Genomic DNA, 15,875 nt, shown 5'->3' with positions numbered 1-15,875 from the left:
GCAACTGGACTCTACGGCTAGGGTTGCCAGGTCCCTCTTTGCTGATCTCCAGCCGATAGAGACCCGTTCCCCTGGAGGAAATGGCCGCTTTGGCAACTGGACTCTACGGCTAGGGTTGCCAGGTCCCTCTTTGCTGATCTCCAGCCGATAGAGACCCGTTCCCCTGGAGGAAATGGCCGCTTTGGCAACTGGACTCTACGGCTAGGGTTGCCAGGTCCCTCTTTGCTGATCTCCAGCCGATAGAGATCCTTTCCCCTGGAGGAAATGGCCGCTTTGGCAACTGGACTCTACGGCTAGGGTTGCCAAAGTCCCGCTTTGGCAACTGGACTCTACGGCTAGGGTTGCCAAAGTCCCGCTTTGGCAACTGGACTCTACGGCTAGGGTTGCCAAAGTCCCGCTTTGGCAACCGGACTCTACGGCTAGGGTTGCCAAAGTCCCTCTTTGCTATCGGCGGTTGATTTTTGGGGTGGAGCTGGGGAGGGGAGGGGCTTCAACGCCACAGAGCCCTTTCCCCCAGGTGAGCTGATCTCTACCGGCTGGAGATCCGCTTGAACAGCAGGAGACCCTCTGCTAGTACCCGGAGGCTGGCAACCCTAATCGACGGCATGGAAGCCCCTCCCCTCCCCAAACCCCGCCCTCCTCAGCCCCCAGCCCCCAAAACCTCGGGGGCGAAGAGGGACCCGGCGACCCTATCCGGAGCGGGGGCTCCTTCCCAGCCCGCTCATTGGCCCGGCCTCCGCGGCGAGGGGCGTGGCGGGGGGGGTGGACAGAGGAGACACCCCCCCCCTTGGCACCGAGGCGCCTCCCCCGCCGCTGCGTGCTGACCGCCAGGCCGGCCGGCCGCCTGCGCGAGACGCAGGGAGGGAGCCCGCCGCGCGCCAGCCGGGGAAGGGGCTGCGGCGCTGGCGAGGGCAGCCCGGGCACGGCCGGGGAGGGGGTGGGGGAGGGACGAGCAGGGCGCCAGGGAGGAGCCGAGGCCGGCAGGAGGAGGAGGAGGAGGAAGAGGAGGAGGAGGAGGAGGAGGAGGCGCAGCGACGGCCCCCGCCCTTGCGCGCACAGCCCGGTCCTGCTGGCAACTCGGCAAAGTTGAGGGCGCGCAGGAGGGGAAGCGGCGCCTTGGAGGCGCCTCCTGAGGCAAAGTTGGTGGCCGGGCCGGGGGGGCCGGGGGGCCAGGAGGGGGGCGAGCGGCGGGGCCGGGGCTCCGGCTCCCATGGAGGGGCGGCGGCGGCAGCCCGAGCCGGCGGCGGGGCGGAGCGCGCAACGGCGTTGGCAGCAGCGCCGAGCGGCGGTTCGTGGGCTCTCCACGGGCGCCGCCGGGGCTCCTTAGGCGGGCGGCTCCCCGCCATGGCCAAGTGGCTGAACAAGTACTTCAGCCTGGGCAACAACAAGACCAAGAGCCCCCCGCAGCCGCCCCGGCCGGACTACCGGGACAAGCGCAACGGGACGGCGGCGGCGGCGGGCAGGGACCCCGGCCACGGCCACCCGCACCGCACGTCGCCCTGCTTCCCGCGCCACGACACCAGCGACCTGCTCCGCGCCTACCGCGCGCAGAAGGAGCGCGACTTCGAGGACCCCTACAGCGGGCCCGGCTCGTCGCTGCGCAAGCTGCGCGCCCTGTGCCGCGCCGAGTACGGCGCCCCCGACGACCTGCTGCTGGCCGAGCCGGCCGGACCCAAGCCCTTCTCCTCGGCCTCCTGCTGCGGAGGGAGCGGGACCCCCGCCGCCGCCGCCGCCGCCGTCTCCGCCGCCTCGGCTTCGCCCCAGCTCTTCCGCAGCCACAGCGAGCGGCGGGCCGCCACCCCGCCCGACGGCGCGGCCGTCAGGTACGTCTCCCCCAAGCACCGGCTGATCAAGATCGACAGCGGCGGCGAAGCCGGCAAGGGGAGCGGCGGCGGCGGCGGGGGGGTCCCCCCTGTCACCTGGAGCCCGGCCGGCGGCCAGAAGAAGCTCAACAAGTGCGCCGAGCAGCCGGAAGGCGGCGGCTCCGGCTCCAAGAAGGAGAAAGTAAGCCGCCTTTCCTCGGGGGTGATTCCCAGCGGGTAGCCGTGTCCGCGGTAGGACAAAAGGGCAAGAGGTCCAGTAGCACCTTAGAGACGGACACAAATATTTTCTGGCAGGGTGTGAGCTTTCGTGAGCCACAGCTAGAATATGAATCCATCTGTGGATGGATTCACATTCTGGCTGTATCTGAAGAAGCGAGCTGTGGCTCACACAAATATTTTCTGGCAGGGTGTGAGCTTTCGTGAGCCACAGCTCGCTTCTTCAGATACAGCTATAATGTGAATCCATCTGTCGATGGATTCACATTCTGGCTGTATCTGAAGAAGCGAGCTGTGGCTCACACAAATATTTTCTGGCAGGGTGCGAGCTTTCGTGAGCCGCAGCTCGCTTCTTCAGATACAGCTAGAATGTGAATCCATCTATCGATGGATTCACATTCTGGCTGTATCTGAAGAAGCGAGCTGTGGCTCACACAAATATTTTCTGGCAGGGTGCGAGCTTTCGTGAGCCACAGCTCGCTTCTTCAGATACAGCTAGAATGTGAATCCATTGACAGATGGATTCACATTCTAGCTGTATCTGAAGAAGCGAGCTGTGGCTCACAAATATTTTCTGGCAGGGTGTGAGCTTTCGTGAGCCACAGCTCGCTTCTTCAGATACAGCTAGAATGTGAATCCATCTGTCGATGGATTCACATTCTGGCTGTATCTGAAGAAGCGAGCTGTGGCTCACACAAATATTTTCTGGCAGGGTGCGAGCTTTTGTGAGCCACAGCTCGCTTCTTCAGATACAGCTAGAATGTGAATCCATCTGTCGATGGATTCACATTCTGGCTGTATCTGAAGAAGCGAGCTGTGGCTCACACAAATATTTTCTGGCAGGGTGTGAGCTTTCGTGAGCCACAGCTCGCTTCTTCAGATACAGCTAGAATGTGAATCCATTGACAGATGGATTCACATTCTAGCTGTATCTGAAGAAGCGAGCTGTGGCTCACAAATATTTTCTGGCAGGGTGTGAGCTTTCGTGAGCCACAGCTCGCTTCTTCAGATACAGCTAGAATGTGAATCCATCGACAGATGGATTTACATTCTAGCTGTATCTGAAGAAGTGAGCTGTGGCTCACGAAAGCTCACACCCTGCCAGAAAATATTTGTGTTCGTCTTTAAGGTGCTACTGGACCTCTTGCCCTTTCCTTGTGGGGTATGCTTTGGAGGACTTCATCACCAGAGGGCCTCCCTTCGTGTTGGTTCACGCGTGCACGTGTAGCTCTTGGTGGGTTCATACGTGTGTTGGTGTGCACGTGTAGCTCTTGGTTGGTTCGCACCTGCACGTGTAGCTCTTGGTTGGTTCACACCTGCGCCTGTAGCTTCTTGGTTGGTTCACGCGTGTGTTTGGTTGGAGCCAGCGGGGTGTCGTGGTTAAGAGCTGGGGAGTCTGATCTGGAGAACCGGTTCGATTCCCCACTCCTCCACATCAGCGGTGGACTCTAATCGGGTGAACTGGATTTGTTTCCCCACTCTTCCACTTGAAGCCAGCTGGGTGATCTTGGGCTAGCCACACTTTCTCAGCCCCACCTACCTCACAGAGTGTCTGTTGTGGGGAGGGGAAGGGGAGGTGATTGCAAGCCGGTTTGAGTCTCCCTTAAGTGGTAGAGCAAGTCGGCATATAAAAACCAACTCTTCTTCTTCACACGTGCACATGAAGCTCTTGGTTGGTTCACCCCCATGTTGGTGGGTTCACACATGCATGGGTAGCGCTTGGATTCCCCTACATGCTCTTGAACTGAATTCCCACGTGCGTTCGCGTGCATTCCCGCCTCGACTGGCAGCCCAGCATGTCGGCTGATGCCTGAAAATATGTGAAAGAGGAAGGTTCAGTCAGTGGTGTTGCTTAGGAGGAGCCATCCATGCATGCCTGCTTGTCAACAGTTGACTGGCATTCAGGGATTCGTCGCCAAAGGCAGGCATGAATCTTTAATAAGCATTGCATTTGAGGTGGTGTGGAAGGACCGTCTGTGGCTCTAAACCCATGAACGTTGAAGCTGCCCTATACTGAATCAGATCTTTGGTCCATCAAAGTCAGTATTGTCTATTCGGACCAGCCGGGGCTCTCCAGGGTCTCAGGCAGAGGTCTTTCATGTCACCTACTTGCCTAGTCCCTTTAACTGGAGATGCCGGGGATTGAATTTGGGACCTACTGCATGCCAAACATTCCCTGAGCCACAGCCCCTCCCCATGGCTCTCCAGGGTCTCAGGCAGAGGTCTTTCACATCACCTACTTGCCTAGTCCCTTTAACTGGAGATGCCGGGGATTGAACCTAGGACCTTCTGCATGCCAAGCAGATGCTTACCACTGAGCCACGCCCCCTCCCTTATATAACCCTGTGGTTCATATGTGCAAATCTTCACTTGGTGTTCTTTGGGTGAAGAAGGCCTGTTCAGATGTCTTCCTACTGCTGGTTTAGTCATTGCTTGATAGAATATACGCGTAACACAGTCCAGAGGCAGTTGGGTGAAGACTGGTTGGGGCTAATATCTCCTGTCCTGTGGGTCTTATGCAGACGGGATTTCTCAAAGCCCTATGCAAAGAGCTCGGAGGTGGTGGGGAAATGTCAGCCCTCATTAATCACTCTTACAAGGATCACTGCTCTACAATGCGGTGGGTAGCAAGCTTGAGATTATCCCATGTAAATCCTCACAACAGCTTTGCCAGGTATGTTTGGATGAGCATAAGTTTCCCCAAGGCCCATCCTGTGTGATTTCAAAGCGAGCTGGGATTTGAACCCAGCACGATGCCAGCTTGGTGTAGTGGTTAAGAGCAGTGGTTTGGAGCGGCGGACTATAATCTGGAGAACCGGGTTTGATTCCCCACTCCTAGCAGCGGATGCTCATCCGGTGAACTGGATTGATTTCCCCACTCCTACACATGAAGCCAGCTGGGTGACCTTGGGCTAGTCACAGTTCTCTTAGAGCTCTCTCAGTCCCACCTACCTCCCCGGGTGTCTGTTGTGGGGAAGGGAAGGTGATTGTAAGCCGTTTTGATTCTTCCTTAAGTGGTAAAGAAATTTGGCATATAAAAACCAACCTTCTTCTGCCTTTCTTTGCTCGACTCCTGCATGAAGATAAATGTGCACACATAATTCCTGTACAATTTTCTTCCATTAGGCGGCTGACGGTGGTCTTTGTTACGGCACAGGCAGCCTTCAGGGATAAAGGAACGTTTTCTTAACATATGGGATGAAGAAGCCTGTTTTAAACAAACATGTCTACCTTCAGTACCCTGCTTAAACAGTCTTCTGTGCTAGGTGGGGTTATTTGATGAAGGAGAAGGGTGAGTGAACCCCTCCGGCTGCCATCTCGTTTAGATACAGAGAACTTTAACATTTGCCTCTCTTTCTTTGCTGGGACTCACGGTAACATTCGGAGTGGCATTTTCCTTGGGCAGATACTGTATAGCTGAGCATGGGAACTAAAGCCAGATATTTCAGGATTGGCAGGTCTTTTGTTAACACCTCCTCTGGTTTCACGATGGACAAATTACAGGTGTTGCCAGTTTTTGCCTTCATTCACAGTAGCTGTGGTTGGCCAGACCTGAACTCTGAGCGATGCTTAGGACAGTCTCATTTGGGGATGGAGAGAGGGGGAAGATTGCCAGCCGGTCTTTTTCGCCCAGTGACTCAACTTTATAGCTGCCCGAATGAAAGCGTGGCTGATCTGCAGCAATTGTGTCCAGGGTGTGCAACTGCAAAGCGCTTGTGCTTTCAGGTCTTGGAAAGAGAAAAGACCTTTTAATCCTTTAGATAAAGCCCCGGGGAAACAGGGGTTTGTTTATACTGCAATAAACCTGAATCATATGCAAAGTGCTATTAACTGCTTGAGTTAGTGCTGAGCTAGGGTTAAGGTGTTAACACACAGCCATTTGGGTAGGTCTGTTGTGCCATGACTGAGTGCACTTTTTGTACCAGCAACTTGACGAAAACATAAGGGGCGGGAAACATTCCATAACCAGTTTGGGTTTTGTGTTAAACTGTGTGTGTGTTAAGTGCCATCAAGTCTCTTCCGACTCATGGTGACCCTATGAATCAATGTCCTCCAAAACGTCCTTGCTCAGATCTTGCAAACTGAGGGCTGTGGCTTCCTTTATAGAGTCCATCCATCTCTTGTCGGGTCTTCCTCTTTTCCTGCTGCCCTCAACTTTTCCTAGCATGACTGTCTTTTCCAGTGACTCTTGTCTTCTCATGATGTGACCAAAGTACGACAGCCTTAGTTTAGTCATTTAGTCATTGTGTTAAACTAGCATATGTAAATATCACAAAGTGAGACAAATCTTAGATCTGGTGATTGGCTTCCCAGAGCCTGTTTTCTTCATAACTGCCTGCTACGGGAGGCTTTGATTTGGATCAGGGACAGTGATATGGGAAGGATTATTTTTTACATTTCCTCTCCTATTGTCATTTTCTTCTGCTTTAGATAGTCCCCTGGAACTGCTGTTTTGCCCTATTGGGAGAAGAATCCAGGTTCCCTGTGTGGGATCCTTTGTGTGTTTTTCCCTGGGGGGTCTTCTGTGATCACTTGTGAGGAAAACAATTTAGGGGGAAAGAGTTAAAGAACCCCTCCCTCTTACTGTGGTGCAGCCTCATTTGGAATACTGTGTACAACTCTGTTTACTGTATTTTTAAAAAAGATACTGCAGAGCTGGGGAAAGTACAGGAGAGAGCAGTCAAAGTGATTAAGTGGTTAGAACACCTTTCCTGTGAGGAAAGGCTAAAGAGTCTGGGATTCTTCTGTTTAGAAAAAAAATATATTACTAAGGAAGGGGGATATGATAACGGTTTATAACATTATGTTTCAGGCACCCAGTGAAGTGAATGCGCAATAAATTCAGGATGGACAAAAAGAAATACTTGTTAATTCCATGAGTAAAATAAAATCATGAAATTTGCTGTCAGTAAGTGCAGTGTTGGGCAAAAATCAGTCGGTTTAGCATGGGACTGGACAGATGAATGGAAGATAGGTCCATCAACGGCTAGTCACCATGATTACTAAAGGGAAGCTCCATGTTCAGAGGCAGTCTACCTCTGAATGCCAGTGCTAGGAGGCAGCAATTGGAGAGGGGGCTTATCCTCTGTGTGTTCTCTGTTGCCCCTTCGAGGCATCTGGCTGGGCAATGTATGTACACATGAAGCTGCCTAATTCTGAATCAGACCCTTGGTCTATCAAAGTCAGTATTGTCTACTCAGACTGGCAGCAACTCTCCAGGATCCCAGGCACAGGTCTTTCCAGTCACCTACCTGCCTAGTCCCTTTAACTGGAGATGCTGGGGATTGAACCTGGGACCTTCTGCATGCCAAGCAGATGCTTTACCACTGAGCCATGGCCCCTCCGCATGTAAAGGGGTGCTGGACTTAAAGGGACCACTGGTCTGTTCCAGCAGGTCTCTTCACATATCTGAATTAGGGCCCTTCCCCAACCAATATGTTTACAAATGACAAAAATATGCTGGAAAATTGACCTCATCTGCTTTGTCATTCAGAAGTAGGGTCACCTTAGCAATGAGATGCCTGTTGCTACAGCACTGTTTTTGAGCTTCAAATCTGAAATTTTCTGTTATGTGCCCAGGAGTGGGAAGTAACGGCCCTGAAGGTTCTTCCAATGATGATCGTCATACAGTTGACATGGTTACTATCTGAAGTTATGGACGTTTTTCAGCGTGGATGGTTTCTTTACCATTCTTTTCTCACCTGATTTCCAAAAAGCTGCTTTAGGCAACAGCTGGGCTCTTTTTCCTTGAAAAACAGACCCGCTGTGTCAATGGCTTTCTGTCTTCCAGGTTGGCTTGTCTGCTGAGTCATATCTACCATAGGACTTAGCATGTTGCAAAGGATCCTAGGGAAGGTTCCAGTGCCCGTGCTCAGTTTGCATAGGGTGGCCAGCCAGGCCTGTTGAGCGTCACCCTGCATGAGCTGAGATGATGCTGTATGGCTGCAGAAGAAGATCAGCAGCAGGTATGCAAGGTTTAACAGAATCGTAGCCACTTCTCATCAGTATTCTTTTCAAAGAGCACCTGTTAGAACCTCCAAGGGATGTGACGTTGTGGCAGAAACCAGTTAGAAGTTCATTGTAGTGTTGAAAGGGCTGTGGGAAAACACTGATCTCTCTTTATTGGGCTTCCAGTTGCAGTGCTCAGAGGTGAATCTCTTCTTCAAACCCCTTTATGATCTGAGACAGGAAGCTGCATTACGCTATCCCAGATCATTGGCCCGCCTAGCCAGCCTGGTGTAGTGGTTAAGAGCGGTGGTTTGGAGTGGTGGACTCTAATCTGGAGAACCAGTGGATGCTAATCTGGTGAACTGGGTTTATGTCCCCTCCACATGAAGCCAGCTGGGTGACCTTGGGCGAGTCACTGTTAGAGCTCTCTCAGCCTCACCTACCTCACAGGGTGTCTGTTGTGGGAAGGGAAGTTGATTGTAAGCCGGTTTGAGTTTCCCTTAAGTGGTAGAGAAAGTTGGCATATAAAAACCAACTTCTCCTCCTCCTCCTTCTTCTTGACTGGTTAGAGGCTCTCCAGGGTCTGCTAAGCTTTTCCCTGCATTGGTTTACCTGAGAGCCTTTAATTGTAGATTTGGTGGTGGTGACAGTGCTATGAAGTTGCAGCCAACTATTATGGTGACCCCGTTGGGTTTGCAAGGTCAAAGAGGTAGTTTGCCATTTCCTGCCTCTGGGTAGCAATCCTGGACTTCCTTGGTGGTCTCCCACCCATGCACTAAACAGGGCTAACCCTGCTTAGCTTCCCAGATCTGACAAAATCGGGCTAGCATGGTCCATGCAGGTCAGGGAGAACCTAGGACTTAGTGCATGCAAAAAGCTGTGACCATTCCCTGCATTTCCCATTAATCAGATGATTTTTTGTTGTTGTGTTGATGGGGAGGTAACCATTTATTGTTCAAGTAGGTGTAGAACTGGTACACAGTTGCTTAACAGCAGTTATGGAGATTAAGACAGATAAAGCATGAGAAGACAAATGATAGAAGTTATAGGAAGTGTGTAAATAGGAGAAGACCTTCAATTGCAAGGGCGATGTAGAGATCAAAGTTGAAAGAACTGTTATCAGTTGCAACATATTTATGTGTCTGAGCTTTTTCAGCGGAAGGTACAATATCAAAGCAAGCAAATACCCGAGGCATTAGCAGCAAGCCATCCCCTTAGTTGAGAAATATATCTGGAGACTTTATTTACTGAATGTTGCAATAGTTTTACATCTGTGGCAAACGGCGTCCACTCTGAGGCCTGTGGGATGATACAGCCTCAGGATCAAACAGCAAATATTTCTTCTTTGTGGAAAAATGGAAGAGGCAGCCAATTTTATAATTGGCAACTTCTGTCTAGTGAAATAGATACAGTTGAAAGCGGATGGCTTCCTCGTGTGTTCTCAGACGTCTGCAAAGTCCTTCAGTTGCTATCAGAAATTCTTCAGTGAGCAAGTCATTATTTTACTATTATTATTAGTAATTGTTCAGATTAATATTGCACTTCTACGGAGATGTGTGAAATGTGTCTTTCGCTTTTGTGACATTTCCAGCTTTTCTGCTCCATATTGTCACACTTTCGTGGGAAGGGACATTCTCATGTTCCATCATCTATCTGTTGATTAAAGATTACTGGGGAGACACAGAGGAGACACAGGTCGGCAACAGTGACCTATTCATCATGATAACGCAATTTGGCCCAAAGTAGGTGAGACCTAATGGACAGTAACAGGGTGGGCAGAAAAGAAGGCATATTTATAAAGAGAGTGTCTTCACAACATAGGTGCAACTTGATGGGTAGTGTTCTTCTTTTCTTAAAGGTAAAGGTAGTCCCCTGTGCGAGCACCGGGTCATTACTGACCCATGGGGTGACGTCACATCCCGACGTTTATTAGGCAGACTATGTTTACGGGGTGGTTTGCCATTGCCTTCCCCAATCATCTATACTTTACCCCCAGCAGCAAGTTGGGTCCTCTTTTTACCGACCTCAGAAGGATGGAAGGCTGAGTCAACCTTGAGCCGGCTACCTGAAACCGACTTCTGTCGGGATCGAACTCAGGTCGTGAGCAGAGCTTTTGACTGCAGTACTGCAGCTTGCCACTCTGTGCCACGGGGCTTAGTTGAGAAGTATTGCCAGTTAGGGGTACACTGTTGTCCTTCCTGCCTCTTGAGACACTGTTGGCTTCTTATGCCTCTCTCATTCATTCCAAAACAGTGCCTGCATAGGAGGGACTTACCCTTGGGTTGTGCCTCTGGTAAACTGTGTAAACCCATGCATGTCAGGGAGTACAGTACGCAGGGATGGGATGATGATACATTTCGAAGACAATCTTAAATTGACAAATTATATCCTGTCCACATGCAACTTCAGATAAATCATCATGTCAGGATAAAAGAAGATTAAATATCTGATAAAATATTTATTGCTTTGTCAGTCATGCACATTTGAGTCACTGACTGGAAACACTCAATTATTTCAAGGAAGTGAATGATTACCTTGGAAATATTTATTCATGTTGCAAGCGTGTGTGTGATCCAGGCTGCACAGATTTAATTTCACTTTAAGCTGCCAAACTATAAGCTGGTATGGAAAACTTCTGAGTAACTATGGAAGTTAACAGAGTTTAATTAAAAAAATGTTTTGATCAGTAATCCTACTTACGCACCAGGCCTATGATTTATAATGGTTCCAGCTTTCTAACTGTGGTTAAGTGTGATGCAGGTACGCTCTCATTCTCTCCTTTCCCCGCATGCATTATCCTCCTTTCCGTAGTTTGTTTTAACCATGGTGTAACATTATGTTGACACTAACCCCAGGTAATGCTAACCGTGATTTTCTTCGCAACTGGAGTTTGAAGTAGGTTTATATATCTTGAATAGAAGGAAACCTACTTAGTATGATGTAGTTTTATGCTGTGGTTAAAGCAAACCATGGAAGAAGAGGGTGAAATTCACACAGGACAAGGGAATAATGAGGGATGATGTGAGCATCTAACTCATTCCTCATTTCCTAACCATGGTTAGAGAGCCAGCGTGGTGTTGTGATTAAGAGCGGTGGACTCTTAATCTGGAGAACTGAGTTTGATTCCCCACTCCTCCATATGAGTGGTGGACTCTAATCTGGAGAACCGGGTTTGATTCCCCACTCCTACACATGTAGCCTGCAGGGTGACCTTGGGCCAGTCACGTTTCTCTCTGAACTCTCTCAGCCCCACCTACCTCACAAGGTGCCTGTTGTGGGGAAAGGAAGGGAAGGCAATTGTGAGCTAGTTTGAATCTTCTTTTTAAAAAAAAAAAGTAAAGAAAATCGGAGTACAAAAACCAACTGATCTTCTCAATGTCGTCTGCACTGGGCTTTACTTGTAGTCATTTAAAAAAAAAAACTCTACAAGTATTATTCTTGTGCAGAGTGTATCAGCCGTTTGCAGAAGTACATTTGACATAACTTCCAGGTGCAGTAATAATGCAGATGAAGCATTGAAATTCAAACGCCCTCCTTTAGCAACTGAGAGAGCAGTTCACATATGCATGAACATCATTTGATTTCTTATCAAGCACTGGTAATGGATTGACAATCGGCTGAATGTGTGGGCAGACTCCACGGAAGAAAGACATTGCGCAACAGGCCATTATGAAAAGCTTGGCCTGTGTTTTCTGATGGGTGGGGCCCCCTTCATACTGATATGTTCAGCCCTTGACCACTTGGACTCTAAGCCTTGTTCACCCATGAACCTTCCTCACTGGCTGATTGCAAAAACGTCTTGTAGGTGTGTCCCATCTCTGACATAATGACACAGATGGGACTTCCTATTCCTTGCATCACCTCAAATGCAATGCTGTTGAATGCAATTGGCTGCCAGCCAACAAGGGGAGACATGATAGAAGTCTATAAAATTATGTATGGTTTGGAGAGGGTGGACAGGGAGAAGCTTTTCTCCCTCTCTCATAACACCAGAACGCGTGGTCATCTGCTGAAGCTGGAGGGTAAGAGATTCAAAACTGATACAAGGAAGTGTTTCTTCACACAGCATATAGTTAAGTGGTGGAACTCCCTGCCCCAGGATGTGGTGATGGCTGCCAACTTGGAAGGCTTTAAGAGGGGAGTGAACATGTTTATGAAGGAGAGGGCTATCCATGGCTACTAGTTATGATGCATGCCTATTCTCTCCAGTGTCAGAGGAGTGTGCCTATTACATTAGGCGCTGTGGAACACAGGCAGGACAACGCTGCTGCAGTCATCTTGTTTGTGGGCTTCCTGGAGGCACCTGGCTGGCCACTGTGTGAACAGACAGCTGGACTTGATGGGCCTTGGTCTGATCCAGCATGGCTTTTCTTATGTTCTAAGTGCAGAGAAACCAAAGTATGCACAAGAAGACCTTGAAATCTTGCGCTTGATTGTCGGAACAGACTTAATTGAAAGCATGAGGTGATATTTCCCTTTTCTTCAGTGAGAGTTCTGTTCAATGGTCTTGGGGGCGCCCTTGTCCCCAACCTCTGGCTGAGTGACTTATTTGGATCTAGAACCCTTGATCTGTCTTAATTTCCTAATAAGTGCTGCTTAGGATATCGCTTTTCTCTCGCCCTTTGTGTATCACAAGCAAAGATATCAAGGCTTTGAACAAGTTGTGTGAAGATTGTCTTTTGTGTTCCATTTTATTGGTATGTCACATAAAACAATAATGTTGGGAAAAGTTGAAGGCAGAAGAAGAAGTCTCAACATGAGATGAATTAACTCCATAAAGCAGGGGTGGGGAACCTTTTTCCTGCCAAGGGCCATTTGCATATTTACAACATCATTCGGGGGCCATACCAGGCGTAATTCTCCTGGCAGGGGGTGGGGGACGCTAGGGTTGCCAGGTCTCATGCCACCACCTGGATGTTTGGAAATCAAATTAGGAAGCTAGTGCCCTAAAGTAGTTGATAAACAAACAGTGGACACTTATGGCAAGAAGCAAGAAACTGCAATGCTTAACACTGAAAATATAATGTGAGCGCATAAACATGAAAGGGAACAATATTCACAACAAAATAAACGTGCACACTCCCAAATGGTAAGGTAAGTGGCAAAACGACCATATGGTCGGAAGAAGTCCAAGAATGCCAAGATAAGATAGGTTTCCGGTAGAGAGTCCTATTTCGCATAAGCTTTTTCGATTCTGGCAATCCCGTGATGGTAGGTTGTTGTTCCACAGAACTTATGTTCCGTAAGCAAGGCTTGTAGCCGATCTGTAATAGCGGATGGCAAATCTGCGTATCAAGGCTTTGAACAAGTTGTGTGAAGACTGTCTTTAGTGTTCCCTTTTATGGGTATGTCACATAAAACAATAATGTTGGGAAGAGTTGAAGGCAGCAGGAGAAGAAGTCTCAACATGAGATGAATTAACTCCGTAAAGCAGGGGTGGGGAACCTTTTTCCTGCCAAGGGCCATTTGCATATTTACAACATCATTCGGGGGCCATACCAGGCGTAATTCTCCTGGTGGGAGGAGAGGCTAGGGTTGCCAGGTCTCCAGCCACCACCTGGATGTTGGCAACCCTAGGAGAGGCTAAGCCGAGAAGGGAGGGAAAGGAAGGAAGGAAGGAAAGAGAGGGAGGGAGGGAAAGAAAGAAAGAGGTTCCCGGCTTCTCCCCCCCATTCACACACACACACACACACACACACAAGCAAGCACCCGGCCGTGCCTCTGGCTTCTCTCTCCCCCCCCCATACACACACACAAGCAAGAGAGGGAGGGAGAGAAAGAAAAAGAGAGAGAGGCTCCCAGCTCTTCCCCCCCCCACAAATACACACATGCAAGCAAGCACCCGGCCGCGACCCCGGCTTCCACACACACACACACACACACACACACACACACACAAGCACCCGGCCGCATGAGCGGCCAGGCGTAATTGTGGTGAAGCCTTCTCGGCTTCCCACACACACACACACACACGGGCGGGCCTATGGCAGCGGCTTCCACAGGAGAGTCCGCGGGCCACAGCCAATGATGTCAGGGGCCGTAAATGACCTGCAGGCCGGAGGTTCCCCACCCCTGCCGTAAAGGAAGCCGCAGCCTTCAGCTTGCAAGACCTGAGCAGGGCTGTTAATGATAGGAGTTTTTTGAGGTCATTAATTCATTGGGTCGCCATGAGTCAAAAGCGACTTGACGGCACATCACTTCTTAATATAAAGTTGAATGCTCTCTCTGCTTAAAGTGTGTGGCAGAATTTCTCTTGAGTACTGAAGACACAGCTCCAACAATGGAACTTTCGTCATTTTCCCTTGTAGTGGTCTCTGATGATATTTCTGTTAACTTCTGAGCTTAGCTGTCTCCCTTGGAGAACAAAGGAGACCTATGAAGCATTTATCTGTTTCCTCCCCATTTGTGCCCGCTAGAGAGCTTCTCAACTTTCCCAGAGACCAGAATAATGCAGGGAGGCAAAGCTAAAAAACAGGTGATGTCCAGATATTTTCTAAGAAATGCCTCCGCTGAGGTCTGGTGCAAACTTCTCCTTTCCCAATCTTGTGACAGGGGTTAATGGACCCAGTGAGATTCATTGCTGGGCAGAGGTTTGAACCCAGGTCGTCTTGAGTATGATCTGGCAGGAGTGAACTTAAGGGGAGACATGATAGAGGTCTATAAAATTGTGCATAGTTTGGAGAGAGTGGACAGGGAGAAGCTTTTCTCACTCATAATACTAGAAACGTGGGGTCGTCTGCTGGAGCTGGAGGGTGAGAGAATCAAAACTGATAAAGGGAAGTATTTCTTGACACAACACATAGTTAAATGGTGGAACTCCCTGCCCCAGGATGTGGTGATGGCTGCCAACTTGGAAGGCTTTAAGAGTGGAGTGGACTTGTTCATAGAGGAGGGGGGTATTCGTGGCTATTAGTCAAAATGGATAATAGTCATGATGCATACCATGGTCAGAGGAGCATGCGGAATATATTAGGTGCCGTGGAACAGGATGGTGCTGCTGCAGTTGTCTTGTTCGTGGTCTTCGTAGAGGGACCTGGTTGGCCACTGTGTGAACAGACTGCTGGACTTGATGGGCCTTGGTCTGATCCAGCATGGCTTTTCTTATATTCTTAACTTCAGGGTCGCCACCCTCTATGCTTGTGCTGCATCTAATGTTTGAAAGTGTCCTGTTTAAGGTACCGATTTCCACCCCATGACTCCAGAGGCAAACCTTCAAATGCTGAGACATGCGAAAGATTGTTCCTTTAGGAATACCTGACTTAATTTAGCGAGCTGATCCTTCACCGTTGAGCAGACTCTGCCTGCACAGGCGTCTTCAGTGGCCTTGAATAACCTGCCCCTTTTAAAACTGCTGAAGAATCTCAAACTTGTTGGGAAACTAAGCTGTACAAGAAAAGCAGGTATGGCAAATAACTAGGCCAAAACATTTGTGGCATCTAACAAACACACACACGCACACACAAATAATCTAAATGTGCATACTTGCATGATACTCCGCCGAAATCTCATCCAGTGAAATTTAAATACAGGAGTCGCAGACCGAACCTAAATGAATAGTTTTTCTTAGTGGCTTCAACCACCCAGAAATGTAAAAAATGTTTTGTGACCAATTCTGTAGAGTAGCACATTAGAGTTGTGCTATGGTAGTAAAACTCCCAGAAAGTTCAGTTCTGTGGATTACTTAAACCAGGAAACCCTTTGTGCTCCTCAGCAGGGTAGGAGGGCACGTGTTTGGATCTTAGGGTCCTTTTCATGCAGAGGTGGGGCATTGGTATGCTAGACCCTGGAACTGGCAAGCTATGTGAGGTTTTTTGATTGCCCAGGGCACATGTACTAGGAGCCTGTCCTTCAGCAGAGCAGAAACTTGTTTGTGATGCTCAGCTGTTG

General features: G+C 49.6%; 1 protein-coding gene across 1 annotated transcript in view; it reads left to right on the top strand.

Moving 5' to 3' along the window:
• The first annotated feature begins 1,344 nt into the window (after positions 1-1,344).
• SHB (SH2 domain containing adaptor protein B) overlaps positions 1,345-15,875 on the top strand; it is a 178,268-nt gene continuing 163,737 nt past the window's right edge. The window contains exon 1 of the mRNA XM_056849183.1: positions 1,345-2,004. Within this exon, the coding sequence (XP_056705161.1) occupies positions 1,345-2,004 (660 nt within the window). The remainder of the gene's footprint in view (positions 2,005-15,875) is intronic.

This window comes from Euleptes europaea, chromosome 4 (genome assembly GCF_029931775.1).
Source record: "Euleptes europaea isolate rEulEur1 chromosome 4, rEulEur1.hap1, whole genome shotgun sequence".
In the NCBI taxonomy this organism is placed as follows: Eukaryota; Metazoa; Chordata; class Lepidosauria; order Squamata; family Sphaerodactylidae; genus Euleptes; species Euleptes europaea.
Note: the sequence above shows the minus strand (reverse complement) of the source record. Positions and strands in the feature narration are given on the sequence as shown.